Genomic DNA, 18502 nt, shown 5'->3' with positions numbered 1-18502 from the left:
CGCAAAACATCAGACACGACTGAGCAACTGAACTTAACTGAACTGATCCTAAGAATAGGGCTTATCTGATGGCTCAGTAAATAATCTGCCTGCAAGGCAGGAGAACTCAGTTTCAACTCCTGGCTTGGGAAGATACCCTGGAAAAGGAAATGGCAACCCACTCCAGTATTCTTGCCTTGAAAATCTCATGGACAGATACCATCCATGGGGTTGCAAATAGTCTGACAAGACTGACCAACTAACACTTCCACTTCCAACCTAAGGACGGGGGTTGGTTGCCAGGGGAACCAACCTAGTGATGAGAGGGTTAGAATTTTCAGTCTCACCCTTCCACCCCAGGCAGGGGAGAGGGGCTAGAGATTAAGTTCAATCACTGAAGGCCAAATATTTAATCAATCCTGGTTCTGTAATAAGAATCCATGTACCAGGAGATTGGACAGCAGAAGTGTGATCAACATGTGGAGATTGAGGGAGAGTGTTTCACTCCATAAGCCTCCCTGCACACTTTGCCTATGGCATCTCTTCAATCTGGCTGTTCCTGGGTTATAGCCTTTTACAATAAACTGGTAATCTAATGAGTAAAATGTTTCTCTACATTCTGTGAGCCACTCTAGCAAATTAATGAAACCTGAGAAGGGGGTCATGGGAACCTGCAATCTATAACCAGTGGATCAGTACATGTGACACCCTAGATTTGATATTGGTCTCTGAAGTGGGACGGCGGCAGTCCTGTTGGACTGTGCCCTTAACCTGTGGAATCTAATGCTATTTCCATGTCAACAGTGTCAGACTAGTTGCATTGTAGGACACCCAGCTGCTCAAGAATTGCTTGGTGGTATTTAAAAACTCATACAATGGAACTAATGTTAGAATCTACGCCCTCAGGCTCAGCATTGCCCCAAACCAGTCACAAGACTTCTGCTTCCATTTCAAACTTTCTTCCACACTCAGCCATTCAGCCCTTCAACATTGTTTTCATCATTTTTAAATTAGTGAGGAAAATCTGTTTATAATTTCACTATCTCAAAATTTAGTTTTTCTAACCAACCAAATAGCACATTTATTTTTTCATACTAATTATAAAAAGGTTAAAAACTGAAGTCTTTTCTTTCTCTGTATTATTGGTTTTCAACTTTAATGATACATCACTTTAAAAAAGTTCTGAATCTTAACAAACACTCACCATTAATAGTTTATACACTTAATCAAAAATAATTAATAACTCAGCTTTCTTTATATTACTTATTAAATACTTATGTAAGTAAGCCCTAAGGCTGCTATATGACTGCATATTAAATGTGGTTTTCCTGCCCTTCATTTCAAAGTATGTTAACCCAAATACATCCCTCAAAGTCCAGGTGGTCATCTGGACAGCAATTAGGAGAACACTAACATAGATGGTAACATCAAACAAAAGATAAAGATCGTTTCCTTATAAAAATGTAATGAGATCTCCACATACAAGCTGAAACCTGTAACATTTTCTGATTATAAATGGCTCGAGAATGGCTATCATCAAAAAACCCATAAAGAATAAATGCTGAAAAGGGTATGTAGAGAAGGAAACTCTCCCACACGGTGGGAAGGTAAAATGGTACAGCCCCTATGGAAAACAGGAGCTTCCCAGGTGGCGCTAGTGGTAAACAGCCTGCCTGCCAATCCCGGAGATGTAAGAGATACAGGTGCGATTTCTCATTTGGGAAGATCCACTGGAGGAGGAAATGGCAACCAACTCCAGTATTCTTGCCTGGGAAATCCCACAGACAGAGGAGCCTGGCAGGCTCCTAAGCATCAGGGTCTTTTCAAATGAGTCAGTTCTTCACATCAGGTGGCCAAAGTATTGCAGTTTCAGCATCAGTCCTTCCAATGAATATTCAGGACTGAGTTCCTTTAGGATGGACTGGTTGGATTTCCTGAAGTCCAAGGGACTCTCAAGAGTCTTCTCCAACACCACAGTTCAAAACCGTTAATTCTTCGGTGCTCAGCTTTCTGTATAGTCCAACTCTCACATCCATACATGACTACTGGAAAAACCATAGCTTTGATTAGATGGACCTTTATTAGCAAAGTAATGCCTCTGCTTTTTAATATGTTGTCTAGGTTGGTCGTAATTTTTCTTCCAAGGAGTACATGTCTTTTAATTTCATGGCTGCAATCACCATCTGCAGTGATTTTAACTGACCATCATCAATGTGCTTTAATTACATTTTAATTGATAGCTTATTTAATATATTTATTTAGATAACATATTTAACAAACACATTTAAGTTAAATGAAATTTAATCACATTATATAATAGGATTTAACTAACTATGATTTAAATATAATTTATTAAAGTCAGTGGTAATAATACAAAAACCAATAACTAAAATTTATTGATCATCTATGGCATGGTGCTAAGAGGGTATACAGGGCCTCAGTTAATCCTCAGCATAACTTTGGGAGGTGAATACTGTAACTGTCTACAGTTTATAGATGAGAAAACCAAAAACAGAGAAATTTCATCAAGTTTCAAGAATGAGCAACTTTTTTGCACCACTTTAACGCACCACTAGAAAAAACCTGCCAATCAATCTATGACACAAGGATAAAACACATCTATATTTCAGAGATGCTGAAATGTGAAAAACATAAAGTGTCTTATAAGAAAATATGTAATTTTCACAAGATCACAAATCTACTAAGATCACAAGTGAGACCTGAATACAGACAGCCTTGTTCCAGTCCTGATTTATGTCTGTTGTGGTCATTTAGTCACTAAGTTGTGTCTGACTCTTTTGAGACCCCATGGACTATGACCAACCAGGCTCCTCTGTCCATGTGATTTCCCAGGCAAGAATACTGGAGTGGGTTGCCATTTCCGTCTCCAAATTATGCCCATTAAGTAAGTAAGTGAAAGTTGCTTAGTTTTGTCCTGATTCTTTGCTACTCCATGGACTGTAGCCCATCAGGCTCCTCTGTTCATGGAATTCTCCAGGCAAGAATAATAGAATGGATAGCCATTCCCTTCTCCAGGTCATCCTCCTGACCCAGGGATCAAACCCGGGTCTCCTGCATAGCAAGCAGATTTTGTACCATTTGGGCTACCTGGGAAGCCTATTATCCTGGCATAATTATTAACAGTGCTCCCTTTAACTATCAAAAGTACCCCAGTTTCAAGGATAAAATATAGTTTTCCTATTCATGGTTTAAATGAAATAAATCCTGTGCCCTGAGTCCCATGTGATTGCACCAGGTATTAATGTGGGAGCCAGCACCCTCTGCAGATAGCTTCAAGGAAGTCCTGCCCAATATGGCAGGTTTTTATTGAGTGATGACAAAAGAACCCAAACAAATCCTCTTATGGAAGTGAAAAGTGGAGATGAACCCAAGAGAAGTTGGGATACTTCAACTCAGATTATTGCTCCAAACAAAGCTGAGAAGTATTCCAGGGCCACATAAAGCCTGCTTTCTACATTTGTCTTGAAAACACTCACTTGACTATTTGGATGATTGACATGATAACCCTTTTCCCACTTAATAATTTTTTCCAGAGAATTATTTTCATTGTGATCATAAGAAAATGATCTAAAGCAAAGCCCACTACATCACCTTGTTGTTCAGTCACTAAGTCGTGTCTGACTCTTTGTGACCCCATGGAATGGACTGCAACATGCCAGGCTTCCCTGTCCTTCACCATCTCCCAGAGTTTGCTCCAATTCACATCTTTTGAATCGGTGATGCTATCCAACTGTCTCATCCTCACCTTAATTTCTGATAAATTAGCTTAAGACCAGCCAACTGAAAAGTGAGACAATCTTCAGAAATTTGAGAATGCAAAAAAGGAAACAAAGCAAAAGTGAACATGTGAACTTGGAGAAGAAGATGGACAAGTTAGTAGCAGTTCATAAAGGAACTCTAAATAGATCAGGCCACCCCACCAACACTGCACCCAGAGACCTCCTACTCAAGGGGCTATGATGCTGTTCCTCTCCAAGACCTCCCTACCTCAACCACAAATGGAAGAGTGGAGATGCATACTTTACAAAGAAGCATCAGGTCTTGCAGCTGGCCAGTGATTTGAACATTAGACCAAAATGATGAGCTAGATTAATAAGACGTTCTTGTTATTAAAACTGTAACATTCTGGGAGACAGAGATGGATGATGTGTTAGGGTTAGAAAGCTGGAGTGGACCAAAGAATGGACAAAGTTATGGGCAGGTGGAAGTTATAGAGAAATGGTACTCCTAGTAGCAACCAGTTAACACAAACGAAGATGCACAGAGGAGCCAACATCAAGGAAGATTAATCTTGAGTTCTGTTATGTGTCCCTTTCAATAAACCTGTCTCTTTTTTTACCCCCTTGAGATAAGTCCAAGGAGATCTTTCAACCAAAGAAGGCATAACAATCAACTGCATCGTCCATACAAGAGTGACAGCACAAAAGGAAATAACTAAGCCAGATGGCGTGATTCCACAGGGCCCAGAATGCCATGAATACTGGATAAGGTAGGCTTGGGGCTTGGGAAAGCTCTTCACTGTGCTCAAGTTTAGAAACCTGCACTTTGCAAGCTTGGCAAATTTAAGGGTCTTTATATTTCTCTTCTTTTATTCACCTGTTCTTGTTTTGTAGGCCGTAACAACATGTCCAGAGAACTCCGGAGCATAAGGACAGAGCACATGGTTCCATGACAGAGATAAGCAAGGATCTTTCATAACTACAGCAACTCACACCTTCTCTGCTAAGGGACAGTAAACAGCCTTTTATCACCTTTTTGGTACACGGCAATGGAGAGAAGCCAGCAATGGAGACCCAGCAGGGAAAACATGAATCTTGTTCGGCCTCTTTCCTTAATAATGCCAATCTTTCTCTTCTATCCTGACTGCCAACGTTCAGTCCATTGTAGTCAGAAGGACCATATATCAGTTTTCCGGTCACAGCTTGGGTTTCTCTTACATGTGCTGGTATAATTATTCACAGTGCTCACATTCACTCTGAAAAGTATCCTGATGTGACAATAAATTATGTGGTCACCCTGATTTTGATCCAAAACCCTCATCTTCTTTCACTTTTACCACTCAAGGAAAAACAAAAAACTGTCCCTCAATCTGTGACACAAGTCTACAACCACATTTGGTTTTCAGAGATGCTGAAATGTGAAAAAGAAAAAAAAATAAATCATAATAAAATATGTAACTACTTTTCACACATCACAAAGATAACCAGTGTTGAGGGCAAGACTTAAACCCACGCACCGTGAGTCCAGTCCTGGTTTGTGTCTATTATCCTGGGCATTAATTACTACCAGCACTCAAACAGTACAACAATCTCCTGAATGATTTCCACACTTATATCCCTCCAACCTTCTCCACAGAAGGAATACTCTAAAGCATAAAGCTGCCCCTGCCACCCCACTGTCTAAAACACTTCAATGGCTCCCCTTGTCCTCAAGAACTAATCTTAACTGCATTACCAGACTCACAGGATTAGCAAAATTTTGCCCCTGCTTATGTCTCCAACCTCATCTCTCACTGCTCCCTGACCTCTAACTTCACAAGCCACCTTATCCAACTCCTCAGGATCCTTGAGTCACAACCCTGGACCTAACACAGCCTAGAAATGGAAATGGGATAAGCTCATGGAGAAGTGAGGGTAGAAAAAGAGATATCAGACTCTCATTCCACCCCAATTCTTATGCCCCAAACTTACACAAATCTATTCCTTAAGCTTTGCCATGTCTCAAATATCAACTCAAACATTAGATCAAACTCCTTCATTTTAAAATGAAAATAAAATTTAGAGGTAAATGTTAGAAATTTATGCTTCTGTGACTGGTATTCACGTGCTGTATTATTGGCTCATTTCTACAAAGGGACAAAAGCTGGCAACATAATCAGCACATTTGATCAAAGTCTGAACTCAGAATACTAGAAAACTCCATCCTCTATCACCATTCCCCAAAATTCACTCTCTAAAGCCAGTTTCACAATTTGTTCAGTATTCCTGAAATGTTAAAGGCAGTGCTGTGTGCTGGGCAGACAGTGAAGGGTATGTGCCTGCTGCCCTTGGATACATGTTAAGCACTATAATCTAGTGTTTGGGTGTCCGCCCACCTCAAATCTTTGACGCACATGAGGTCCAGAAACCATAGCTACTAAGTCAACACTAAGATGCGCAAACATTTCTGGAATGAAGCAACATCTAGGATGGTGCAACTGAGCTCCCCGTGTGACCTTCCCTACTGCCACCTTAAGCCTCACCAGACCTTCACCCCATCTTTGCACTGAGAACTGGGGCCCAGGAGACAGGCCTTCAACTCTCTGAGCCTCGAGATCCCCAGATGTAAACTGAGAATAATCACCTGTTTCAAGTGGTTGCTACAGGATTAAGTGAAATAAAACATTTGGAAATGCCAACGCAGTACCTAACCCTGATAATGGCAGCAAATGATAAATGCTTACCAAATCTGGGAAAGGAAGACTATTCTGACCTAATAAAGCCTAAATTTATAAAGCAACTAAATTTAGCTTCAAAAATTCACTGCAAGAGATATAATGACTCTAGCCTACCATCTTACCAGAACATCAGATGTCATGCATATCATCTCACTCAGTCTTTGTAACCATCTGTAACAAGTATCTCCTTTTAGAGAACAAGAAATTGAGGGTCAGTCAAGTTCAGTAATTTGTAGAGCTAGAATTTGGCAGACCTAGAATTTGAATTTAGTCCTGTTTTAATACAGAAATCATACCCTTTTCTCCTGCTTCCCAGACCCTGGAGCCTAGGAAGGAGGGTGTCAGATAAGAGCCTGGTAAGAGTCAGATGGATGATATCACCCACTCAATGGATATGAGTTTGAGCAAGCTCTGGGAGATGGTGAAGCACAGGGAAGCCTGGCATGCTGTAGTCCATGCGGTCACGAAGAGTCAGACATGCCTGGGCGATTAAAGAACAACAAAAGAGCCAGACAAGAAGACAATCATGAAAAGTTGATTAGTCCATCTACGTTAAAGAGCCTCTTGATCAGGGTCAAAGAGGAAAGCGAAAAGGCTGACTTAAAACTCAATATCTAAAAAAAGTAAGATCATGGCCTCTAGTCCCATCACTTCATGGCAAATAGAAAGGGAAAAGGTGGAAACAGTGACAGATTTTATTTTCTTGGGCTCCAGAATCACTGTAGACGGTGACTGCAACCATAAAATTAAAAGACAATTGCTCCTTGGAAGGAAAAGCTATGACCAACCTAGACAGCATATTAAAAAGCAGAGACATCACTTTGCCAGCAAATGTACATCTAGTCAAAGCTTTGGTTTTCCTAGTAGTCAGGTACAAATGTGAGACTTGGACCATAATGAAGGCTGAGTGCTGAAGAATTGATGCTTTCAAATTGTGATACTGGAGAAAATTCTTGAAAGTCCCTTGGACAGCAAGGAGATCAAACCAGTCAATCCTAAAGTAAATCAACCCTGAATATCCATTGGAAGGACTGATGCTAAAGGTGAATATCCAATACTTTGGCTACCTGATGCGAAGAGCCAGTTCACTAGAAAAGATTCTGACACTGGGAAAGATTGACGAAGGAACAGAAGGGGCCAAAAAAGGATGAGATGGTTGGATAGCATCACCAACTCAATGGACATGACTTTGAGCAAACTCCAGGAAATGGTGAAGGACAGGGAAGCCTGGTGTGCTACAGCCCATGGGGTCACAAAGAGTCAGATACAACTTAGTGACTGAACAACAATAAATTAGCATAAGCTCAAACACCAAGGTACCCATCCCTCAGGGACAAAAAGATGTGGAAAGGTAAGCAATCAGCATAATTAAACAGTTCAGGTCAAACAGGACCATCTGGCAACATAACTTACTGTTTTAACAGGTATCATCATGAGGCAGGTGACTCCCAGGCCCTGTGATTTTAAGCAGGTTATTACGTGACTGGTCTATGCCTCTACTCTGTTACATGCGATATGAAGACAGTACAATCTGCCTGCAGTAGCATGGTTTAAGGAAATCATGCACAGAAGTCACTTTGCACAGAGTCTGTCACATATGAATGCACAGTACTATTATTATGAAAGCCCTTTCACCACCAGACTTTTCCTTTGTCACTTGCCTAAATTCTCTGTGTGTGTCTGTGCTCAGTCACTTCAGTCATGTCCAACTCTTTTGCAGCCCCATGGACTGTAGCCCGCCAAGCTCCTCTGTCCATGGAATTCTCCAAGCAAGAATACTAGACTGGGATGCCATGCCCTCCTCCAGGTGATCTTCCACCTGAGCGACAAAGCACAGCACAAAGAGTTAAAAAGCAGGTGAGAAGCAGAAAACAGTCTCAGGGGAGAGGGTTAGTCAGATAATATCTTATATAGCAAAAGCCCTGTTAGAAGACTAGTTAGAATCAGAAAGTTGAATGACAAGCTGAATGATCAGAGAGGAGAACAAGGTCTGAGATCAGAGGGAACAGCGTTTCAGGCAGAGGAAAAAGCAAGTGCCTTCTAACAGTGCCTCAGAGGACTAAAAACATAACTCTACTGACCTCACAATGCTGCAGTATGATTGCTGGTTTACACACCAGTTTTGCCACTAGACTATGTGCCTCCTGAGGGTAGGGCTATATGTCTTCTTCCTGCACTCCCTCACTCATGGGACATTCTCTCAAGCACTAGATTTATGGGGAAGATAGTCTTCCCTATAAATAGTCTCTGCCTTCAGGGAGCTTACAACAAATAGCATTGGGCAAAGACTAAGCATACAGAAAATATTCACTAAGTGAACAATATGTGCTTGATGTTCAGTTATGCAGTTCAATATCATGGCAAATTCTGGCCTTTCTACAGCCCTTCTTTCCTTCCTCATTTGCCTAAAAGATCTCCACCAGCCTTTCAAGTCTTCTGCAATGACTCCTCTAATCTCCCCATCTCTCTCTCCTCTGCCTTGGCCCGTAATACACTCCACCTGGCATGCCTTCTCCTATATCCTCTTTACCAGACTAATTCCAATGTCATTTCCCAAAATTTCATCACTGACTTTCTGCACTGCTTCCCAGGTGTTGCAGCGGTAAAGAATCCGCCTGCCAATTCAGGAGATGCCTGCCAATTCAGAGACGTAGGTTCGATGCTTGGGTTGGGAAGATGCCCTAGAGGAGGAAATGGCAATTCTCTCTAGTTTTCTCACCTGGAAAAGCCCATGGACTGAGAGGCCTGGCAGGCTACAGTCCTAGGGGTTGCAAATGAGCCATACACTACTGAGCACACCCAGCACACACACATACTGATTTTATTATTTGCCCAAATGTATACAAGTAGCTCAAATTCTTCAGGCAAACGTTTTCATCTAGTAACAGAGAATGATGGATGTAGCTAGCAAAGGACAATACCAGATTGAGTGAATAGTAAAACGAGTTGAATTCAAATGATCTGAAGTTGCATGTATAACTGCTTTTCCTCCCCAAAATACAAGATATGTCAGTGAGTTTCTGGGCATTGTGCCTATAGAATTGGGGCAGGATACAAGGGCAGCAAGATTCTCGTGACTGTGGGTCTGTGTACTCCATCTCTCATCCATGAAAGAAATGCTTCCTTCTCAGTAAACAAAACCAACTTGGGAAAGATCTTCCCCACACAGAAATCAGTAGGTTAACATCTAATTTGACATGAATTTCCTTTTCTAAGGACACTGCAGTTGTACTTCATTTTTAAAAATAAAAAAGTCAGATATTTATTCTTCTAGGCAAGAAGGCAGATAAAGGTCAGTCACAACTTCCAACACAGCATCCACAGCCATATTTAGCTGATTAAAAATGTCCACGTAAACTTCAGCCTTCACTTCTAAAAGCCAAGCATCTATCTTTCTTTTCCCACTTCTGCAAAGAGCAGAAAATCAAGCCAGAGTCATCTATTGTAAGGTATATAACAGCAGGGGCATGGTTTCCATTTCCCTCAACAAGGCACATTCCTCCCTGAGTTCCTGGACAGAAGCTGTGGGCTTTATAGAGAAACACACACCAAGGACTGTACAGCTAGGGGCCTTAGGGACAGTCTTTCCCACAAAGTCTCTGCTTCTCCTACAACAGAACAGCTCTGTGAACTTCACCCAACCATTATGAGAGGGTAAACATACTAAAAAGCTAAATACCATGATTAGATTACCATTAAACATTTAAACACAGTGCCCTCAATCAAGACTTCTCCTAAGACATGACTAATGTAACAGGGCATTTCAGTGCCCAATAAGGCTGTGCCTTGCTATATTGTGCTATTTTTAATAGTGCACTATAATTACATGCCTGGCCTTTGGCAGCCAGACTGGGATTCAGCTATTTTTTTTACTAGCTGAAAAACTGTGGGTAAGTCATGCAAGGTCTCCTGAGTTAAGTCACCACACAGTGCTCTTGTTTTGTACTTTAAGTAAATGGAATTATATGCACTCATGTGATCAACATCATGAGATACTGGAGGTGGCATTTTCACATTTGAACTGAGGCCTGAGTAATGAAAAGTAGCCAACCAGGTGACTTGACATTCTGGGGAAGAGAGGACAGCAAATGCAAAGGCCCTTAGGTATGGCCTGAACTCAACATACACAGACCATTAAAGAGGTGGAATGTGATAGTACTAGTCATGGTGTGTAAGGTAGCCAGGGCCTGGATCAAGTGGGGTCTTGCAGGGCCTGGTAAGGAGTTTTTAAAAACTTAAAGTTCTTTTTTTTTTTTTTTTTTAAGTCATCTGTATTTGTTACAACTTTTTAAAGCAGAATGTGACTTGAGCACTACATTTCCATTCACAAAACTTGCTCCAAGTTACTCTTCCAGCGGCTTTACAACATGCCTGAGCAGGCTTATAAGTTTGCTACTCTAAACAATATTTTTCTTTGGAAAACAAGCCCTATGTATGGACAGCGACTCCAATCAAGTTGGTTCAGCTTAACACACTAACTTCTAGAGGCCTGGCACATGCAGTCATAACTACAGGGCATGGAAGTTTTAAAAAGTATGTCCCAGAAGATGAAAACTTGCTTTAACAAGTGTTTCTTTTAAACATCACGGTATATACTTCAGAACACTTCAGTGACAGAAAATTTTGGTCTACTAAAGAATCCGCTTGATAGCTAAACACTTCAGACCACAAAGTTAACACAGGTTACATACACACCTTACAACAAACGTAACTACTTCCATCTGTTAAAATAAGCCAACATGAAACTAGGAAAAAACAACTAGCTCTGCTTTAGTGCTAAAAGTATCACAGGCCGTGGCTACCTTACACACCATGACTAGTACTATCACATTCCACCTCTTTAATGGTCTGTGTATGTTGAGTTCAGGCCATACCTAAGGGCCTTTGCATTTGCTGTCCTCTCTTCCCCAGAATGTCAAGTCACCTGGTTGGCTACTTTCCATTACTCAGGCCTCAGTTCAAATGTGAAAATGCCACCTCCAGTATCTCATGATGTTGATCACATGAGTGCATATAATTCCATTTACTTAAAGTACCAAACAAGAGCACTGTGTGGTGACTTAACTCAGGAGACCACTCTTTTCTCAGTAGTAGTTCTGTAACAGCACAAGGGTGTCCTCTGAGTTGCTGCTACATGATTAATTTCTTGATATGGATCTGCTCACCTGGACACGTTCAGTTTGTGAAAACTCAAACTGTTCACTTATAACATGCATATTTTTAGTGTATGTGTTACACTGCAATAAAAAAATTAAACCAAAACAATAAAAAGAACAAGTTGTCAAATTGGTTTTCCTTGATAAACTAATCTAAGACACACCATCTGGGCTAGACTATTCATTTTCTACCCCAAGACCTTGTTTTACTTTCTTCATAGCATGTCACTGACTGAAATCATCTTCATTACTGTTTATGTAAGTACAGTCTAGCCATTTCCCACCCCTATTAAAATGCAGTATCATGTGGCCAAGATCTCTACCTGTCTTGTTTACCATCCCCAAATATCAGCACTTCAAACAGCCTATTTCCAGGTAGAAACTGAATAGAAAAAAATACATGTAAAATAAATGGCAAAAGGGTGGCCCTTTAAGGATCTAACATCAAAGTCATTAATTAAGTGTTAGGGAAAAAAACAAGAACTGTGGTGCTAACTATGTGGGGCCCAACAACAGAGAAAACAAAATGTCAACAACATTTGTTGTTCAGTTGCTCAGCTGTGTCCGAGTCTTTGTGACCCCAAGGGCTGGAGCTCACCAGGCTTCCCCGTCCTTCACTACCTCCAGTTTGTCAATGACACTAAGCATCAGGAAAGTGAAAGTGAAGGTCACTCAGTCGTGTCCGACTCTTTGCCACCCCATGGACTGTATGTCCATGGAATTCTCCAGGCCAGAATACTGAAGTGGGTAGCCTTTCCCTTCTCCAGGGGATTTTCGCACCCCAGAGATCAAACCCAGGTCTCCCACACTGCAGGCAGATTCTTTACCAGCTGAGCCACAAGGGGAGCCATAAGAATATGTGGCAAATTTAACTATGAGGAGGGGATAGATAATGTCATTCTATGGCATTCTGTGAGAGTGGCTGAAGTTACCTCTCACAGCAGAAACTGGGTCTTTTTTTTTTTTAACAGTATAATTCTTTACAATGTTATGTTAGTTTCTGCTATACAACAAAGTAAACCAGTTCTAAGCACACACATATCCCCTTCCTCTTAGATCTCCCTACCCCCTCCCATCCCACCCATCTAGGTCATCACTACAGTCTGTCATACAGAGTGCAGTAAGTCAGAAAAACATGTATCATATATTGATGCATATATGAGAAACTGGGTCTTATATCTCTGTACACACAAAAGCTTTGCACAAGGCACGGCACAAAGTAGATCTGAGCCAAGAATAGCAACCGATTTCTGAGTCACTTCGGGAGGATTCTAAAGTTTTCTGGAAAAACAGAGTCCTATTCAAGTGTAATGTCTGCCCTGGGCAAGGGAGTAAGTAAACACAACATAAATGCATTGACAGGTGGAGCAGATACAAAGAAACACCGAATAATATGAAAAGGGCTCCTTACATAACATCTATTTTTTTCTAAGATGTTTACAAAGAAGAAAATTAAAATGGATCAGTAGTATTGGTCATGGTTACTTACTCTGTGCTCTGCAGACTAACTTACATGCTGGTATAATGTATTTTCATGAAGAAACTTATATCAGAAACTGGTATAATGGAAACTGAAAAGAAAACCTTTAACCTGGAATCAGCTCTGCCACAAACTCTCTTTATAACCTTGAATAAGTCCTTGAACTTCTTTAGTGCTCCATTTTTCGAACTGTGAAATGAGTTTTTTGGATCAGATACTTGCTAATGCCCATTTCCAGTTCTTGAACACTGTGTACTATTCTTGACTTAAAAAAAAAAAAAAAGAATTCTCATCTCTTAAGTGTGTGTTCACAGGACAACACTTCATCTACAACTACGTAAATCAAAGTTTTCAGACAGAGTGAGGTAGAAGATTCTTTTACCCAGTCTTTTTGCCAAACCAAGGGTATCCCCCACCAGATTTTCTAAAATGTTGTATTCAGGCTCCCATTTCTTGCTAAGGCAAGAAGCCTTACCATACTTCAGCTAAACACTTGAATTTTTCTACACAATTACTTCTTTTGCTCGAATTTTCACTGCCTTAGGCCTCATGTGTCTCATCAATTCAAGTCTACTCTCAGAGTTAGCACCACAGCTCTTGTTTTTTTCCTAACATTTAATGAATGGAACTTAATCACCTGGAGATATTCCCCTTACTCTATTACAACGGTTATTAGTGATTTTAATTAGACAAAAGCCACCATTCCCTTTGCTATCTTACCATACTGTCAAGTACCTGTTAAAGATATTACAGTAATGTTATTAGCACCTTTTAAATTTGCATTAACAAAAACATACAAATGAGAAGTCAGGAAAAGGGGAAAAAAAAAAAAACTCAGATGTCATAATTAACCAAAGTTTAGAGTAACTCAAAAAATCATCAGTAGCTATCTTTCAATTAAAAAAAAAAAAACCCATACTATGCACATCCTAGATAAAACTGCAGGAATGATCATTTGTCTCTCATCAATTAAAAATGGGGACAAGGACAAGGCTGTGCTGTGGCCAAGCCCCATATTGTTTTCTTCAAAAGGGAAGAAATATTTCTAATGGAGAATAAAAAGTTGAGTAATTGAGTCATTTCTCCAAGAGTCATGACCAACTCCTAACTCCCCAAAGGCCTTCTGGCTACTATGGCTCTTGCCACCTACAGAAAGTAAACTCTCCTAGAGGCCAAGCTCAAATAGCTATTCAGTGTCCATCACTGGCCCTCCTAGGATTTTATTCTCTAGAAACAAGGAGAAAGAGGACAAGGGCAATACTCGAATGTGTTCCATTGACAGGACTGAATTTTCACTAAATTGAGGAAGGCCGTTTCCCATTATTCTCCTTGACCCCCTCGTTTCACCAACTCAGCACCCCACACCCACACCCAACCCTGCCAGTCTGCAAACGCAGGCAGCTCACTCCAGGAAGTGAGTTACTAAACCAGCAAGGCTGGGGTGGGTTTCTAGGTACCTTCATCACATGGCCATTTGTTAAATGGGTTCAAAAGCAGGACTGGCAACTGAGGACTGGCAGTTACCTCAGAACAGATAACAGGACAAGAAAAAAATTTTACCTGACATTTTAGTAAGCGGTAATGTCGCCTACCATCAAATCAGCAGCCACTGCAGGGGCCCCATACAGTGCACCCTGAGGGGAACTGAGGATTCAGAGGAACTGTAAACAGGTCCCAGATAAGGTTAAGATGCATATCAAAGGAATAATTTCAATATGCCAGACTCTTACACCTTCCACATGGAGAAAAGCATCAAAATAACTAACTTGTCATATCTATATTTTGTGATTAATCTTAACCTTTTAAACTTCCACAAGGTTTGGTTTTTGTTTGTTTTCCAGCAAAAACTCCTATAAATCCTGGCTCCTCCCCTACCTCTTTCCAACAATTTCTCGGGGCTATCCAAAAACTTCGTCAGGATACAGTCCTCAATAAATGCCTCAAAAAAATTTATTTCTCAACTTCTAGGTTGTGTTTTGGTTGTGTGTGTGTGTGTGCTGGCAACACAATAACACCTCAGGACTTCAAACCCCGTGTGTGTGTGTGTGTGTGTGTGTGTGTGTGTGTGCTGGCAACACAATAACACCTCAGGACTTCAAACCCTCTGTGTGTGTGTGTGTGTGTGTGTGTGTGTGTGTGTGTGTTGGGAACACAATGTGTGTGTGTGTGTGTGTGTGTGTGTGTGTGTTGGGAACACAATGTGTGTGTGTGTGTGTGTGTGTGTGTGTGTGTGTTGGGAACACAATGTGTGTGTGTCTGTGTGTGTGTGTGTGTGTGTTGGGAACACAATGTGTGTGTGTGTGTGTGTGTGTGTGTGTGTGTGTGTGTGTGTGTGTGTGTGTGTGTGTGTGTGTGTGTGTGTGTGTGTGTGTGTGTGTGTGTGTTGGGAACACAATAACACCTCGGGACTTCAAACCCCGTTTCCAGGAACTTTTCCTGAAGTTGCCGGTGCAGCGCCTGGTACTGGGCCCGGCGCCCTCCCCGGCGCTGAGGGAGCCCAGGTCAGCGACAACTGAGAGTTGGGTGGCTCTCACTCTGAAGTGGCCCCGGCTGTCATTAACCCCTCAGCCCGGGACCCACCCCCCACACCTGAAGGAGAGGGTGCTGGGGTCCCTCGTGCGCCCCAAACGCCGCACCGCGCGTCCTCTCCACAGGTGTGGCGCCGCGGCGACCGCGCACCCGGGACCAGGAAGAGGAGGACAGAAGGGGACGGAAGGGGACCAACGGCTGCTCGAGGCCCCCACCAAGGGGTCCGCTCACCTGGGACCTGGCCGCCAGGAGCGGGGGCCGGAGCGCCAGGTCTCTCAGAAGTTTCCGGGCCTGCGCTCCCACGGGGGCCGCCATCTTATCCAGGAAACCAGCGAGGGTATCCTGACTGGGTGCCGGCAGGGCGGGAGGGGGCTGGAAGAGGAAGGGAGGGGAAGGGGCGGGGCCGGCCGCCGCCTGCCGCCCGCCCCGCCCCCTCCGCCCGGGCGCGCCTGGTGACCCTGGGACGCGGCCACACTCCTGAGGGAGCACCTGTCGAAGCCCTGCGTCCCCCACGACGACCGCCACCTCGGCCCCAAATTCGCTTTCAGCATTTGGAGCCTCCTCTCCGCGCTACCGCGGGTCACAATGTGAGCGAAAACCCACCCCGAGCCCAGCGGTCGTGGACTTAAAGTGCACTGGAGCGAGAGGCCAGTGCCTGTTGCCGGTTCCAGGGAGTGCTCTGAGGAGCGGCCCGTATGGGATACCAAGTGAGGGATAGGCCTCTGCTCTGGTCCTGGGGCTTCAGGGGCTTCTGTAGGGAAGCGGTGTTTGAGGTGAACCTTGAAGGAGTAAGGGAGAAGCAAGCAGGTCTGAAGAGGTCAGTGGAGGTCCTCTCTCTACGCTTTACTGAGACTTTGTCTCTTTGTGAAGATTTAGACAAAGATATTGAAGGATTTTAAACGTGTAGTCGCCAGAGTAAGACCAAGAGTTTACTTGGAGCTTACATGACTCTAAGCACTGTCCGTGGAATAAAAATAGCTAGCAAATATGCTTAATATGTGGCAGTCACTTTACAAATAAGGACTCGTTTAGTGTTCATAGCAAGCCTTCCAGTAGGCACCAATGAAAAAAATCCCCATTTGGCAGAAGAAAAAAAACTGAGACACAAGGAAGTTTCCTTGCTTATTGAGGGTCACAGATCTGATAAGGATTGAAAATGGGTTTCAAACTCATGCCTTCTTCTCCCAACCCTATAAAGTGTCATTTTCGAATTTTTAACCTTACTTTATTCTTGAGCCTATGATCATGAGAAAAGGTACAAATTTAACAGAACTGAGCAACTATTTCTGCTAGTTTTCTTTGAAAGTGAAAGCTGCGCAGTTGTGTCCCACTCTTTGTGACCCCGCGGACTGTACTGTCCATGGAATTCTCTAGGCCAGACTGTTGGGATGGGTAGCCCTTTCCTTCTCCAGGGGATCTTCCCAACCCTGGAATCCAACTGGGGTCTCCTGCATTGCAGGCAGATTCTTTACCAACTGAGCTATCCTTTTTTTTTTTTTTTTAAATCTACAGAAAAGTTGCAAGAATATTATCCCAAAACCCCCAAATATCCTTTACCCAGATTTATTGATAGCACTTGTTTACATTTTGCCTCAATCCCTTTTTTTTATAGATATAGATATGTAGCTTTATAGCCCATTCTTAATCATAGTTTTACTGGCTAGATTTCATATCCATTGATGATTATTTCTTAAATCAGTTTTTACTGTGGTGGTTTCAAAAATCATGATTGTCTAATTCCATTCCTTTCTACATTTCTATAGTTTATGTTCTACTCAGAAGAGCTTTACTGTCCCCCACGTTTGTTTATTCTTTTTTTTTTAATATTTATTTTTTGCTCTGTTGGGTGTTAGTTGCCACACTTGAGATCTTAGTTGTGGCATACAAGATCTTTTCTTTGTGGAGGGTAGGCTCCAGATCTCGTGATCTTGCTGATTGGGGCTTAGTTGCCCAGCTGGAAGGCAGATTCCCAACCACTATTTTTTCAGGGAAATCCCTCTTTCTTTATTGTTGTTTTCACTTGTATCAGTATCAACTCACAGATCCCTTTTTTTCACTGTCAAACTTACGTTCATTCCTTTACATGTACTCAGTTCAGCTGCCTCTGAATATGGGTCATTTAATCCTCACAGGAACCCTGTAAAGGATGATGCTGTTATTCTCATTTTACCAGAGGGGTAACTGCATGAAAGAAATGTAACTTGCCCAGGGTCACAGCTTGGGAGCAGACTCCAAAGCTGGGAATCTGACTATACCCTCCTCTTGACATGAGTCAATCTGAGTTCCCACTTCATCCTCATTACTCATATTGGGTTCTGCCATCTAGTCAATATGGAGAAAAGACCCTTATTAATGTTTGCAGACTGAATGTTTAAACTTGGTGAGAGCTTTGAACATGTTGACAGAAGGAAGCAGACCACCTGTAGAATTCATCAAAGTCTGCTTATTCAGACAGTACTATGGCAAGGGAGTTGGCTACTATCACTTCCTTTCCAGCCGAGACTTGAAAGGGTTTGGAAAAAAGAGTACATTTTATAAAGAGGAAGGTGAACCTATTTAGACACTCTTTGAGGAGTGTTCTATTAGGATGGAATTTTTTTCTATAGGGGTAGAGTTTTTGGAAGTGAAGTGGGCAGAAGCTTTCTGATTACCATTCAAGTACATGTGGCAATCTTTGCTTCATTATCTACTAGTGACTGTTTGGGCTGGGTAGCATCATATGAGTTTTCCTATTTCAACTGGAAGACAGGCTAGTCGTCAGCTTTGGAGCTCAAGTTTTGCATCTGCAATTCTTCAGTGTCTTCATTCTAGATTCTCTCATTCTGGCATCTCTGCAGCCCAGAGTTTGGGGAATATAGAGCGTAAGGGCCTTCATATGGTATCTCCAGTGCTTAGCATTAG

General features: G+C 42.2%; 1 protein-coding gene across 1 annotated transcript in view; it reads right to left on the bottom strand.

Annotated features, from left to right (window-relative positions):
• SUCLG2 (succinate-CoA ligase GDP-forming subunit beta) overlaps positions 1–16167 on the bottom strand; it is a 263040-nt gene extending 246873 nt beyond the window's left edge. Inside the window, exon 1 of the mRNA XM_020890178.2 lies at positions 15833–16167. Within this exon, the coding sequence (XP_020745837.1) occupies positions 15833–15916 (84 nt within the window). The 5' untranslated portion in view covers positions 15917–16167. The remainder of the gene's footprint in view (positions 1–15832) is intronic.
• Between the last annotated feature and the right edge of the window lie 2335 nt (positions 16168–18502).

The sequence above is a fragment of the Odocoileus virginianus genome, chromosome 26 (assembly GCF_023699985.2).
Source record: "Odocoileus virginianus isolate 20LAN1187 ecotype Illinois chromosome 26, Ovbor_1.2, whole genome shotgun sequence".
Taxonomy (NCBI): Eukaryota; Metazoa; Chordata; class Mammalia; order Artiodactyla; family Cervidae; genus Odocoileus; species Odocoileus virginianus.
This window is presented reverse-complemented; position numbering and strand designations above follow the sequence as displayed.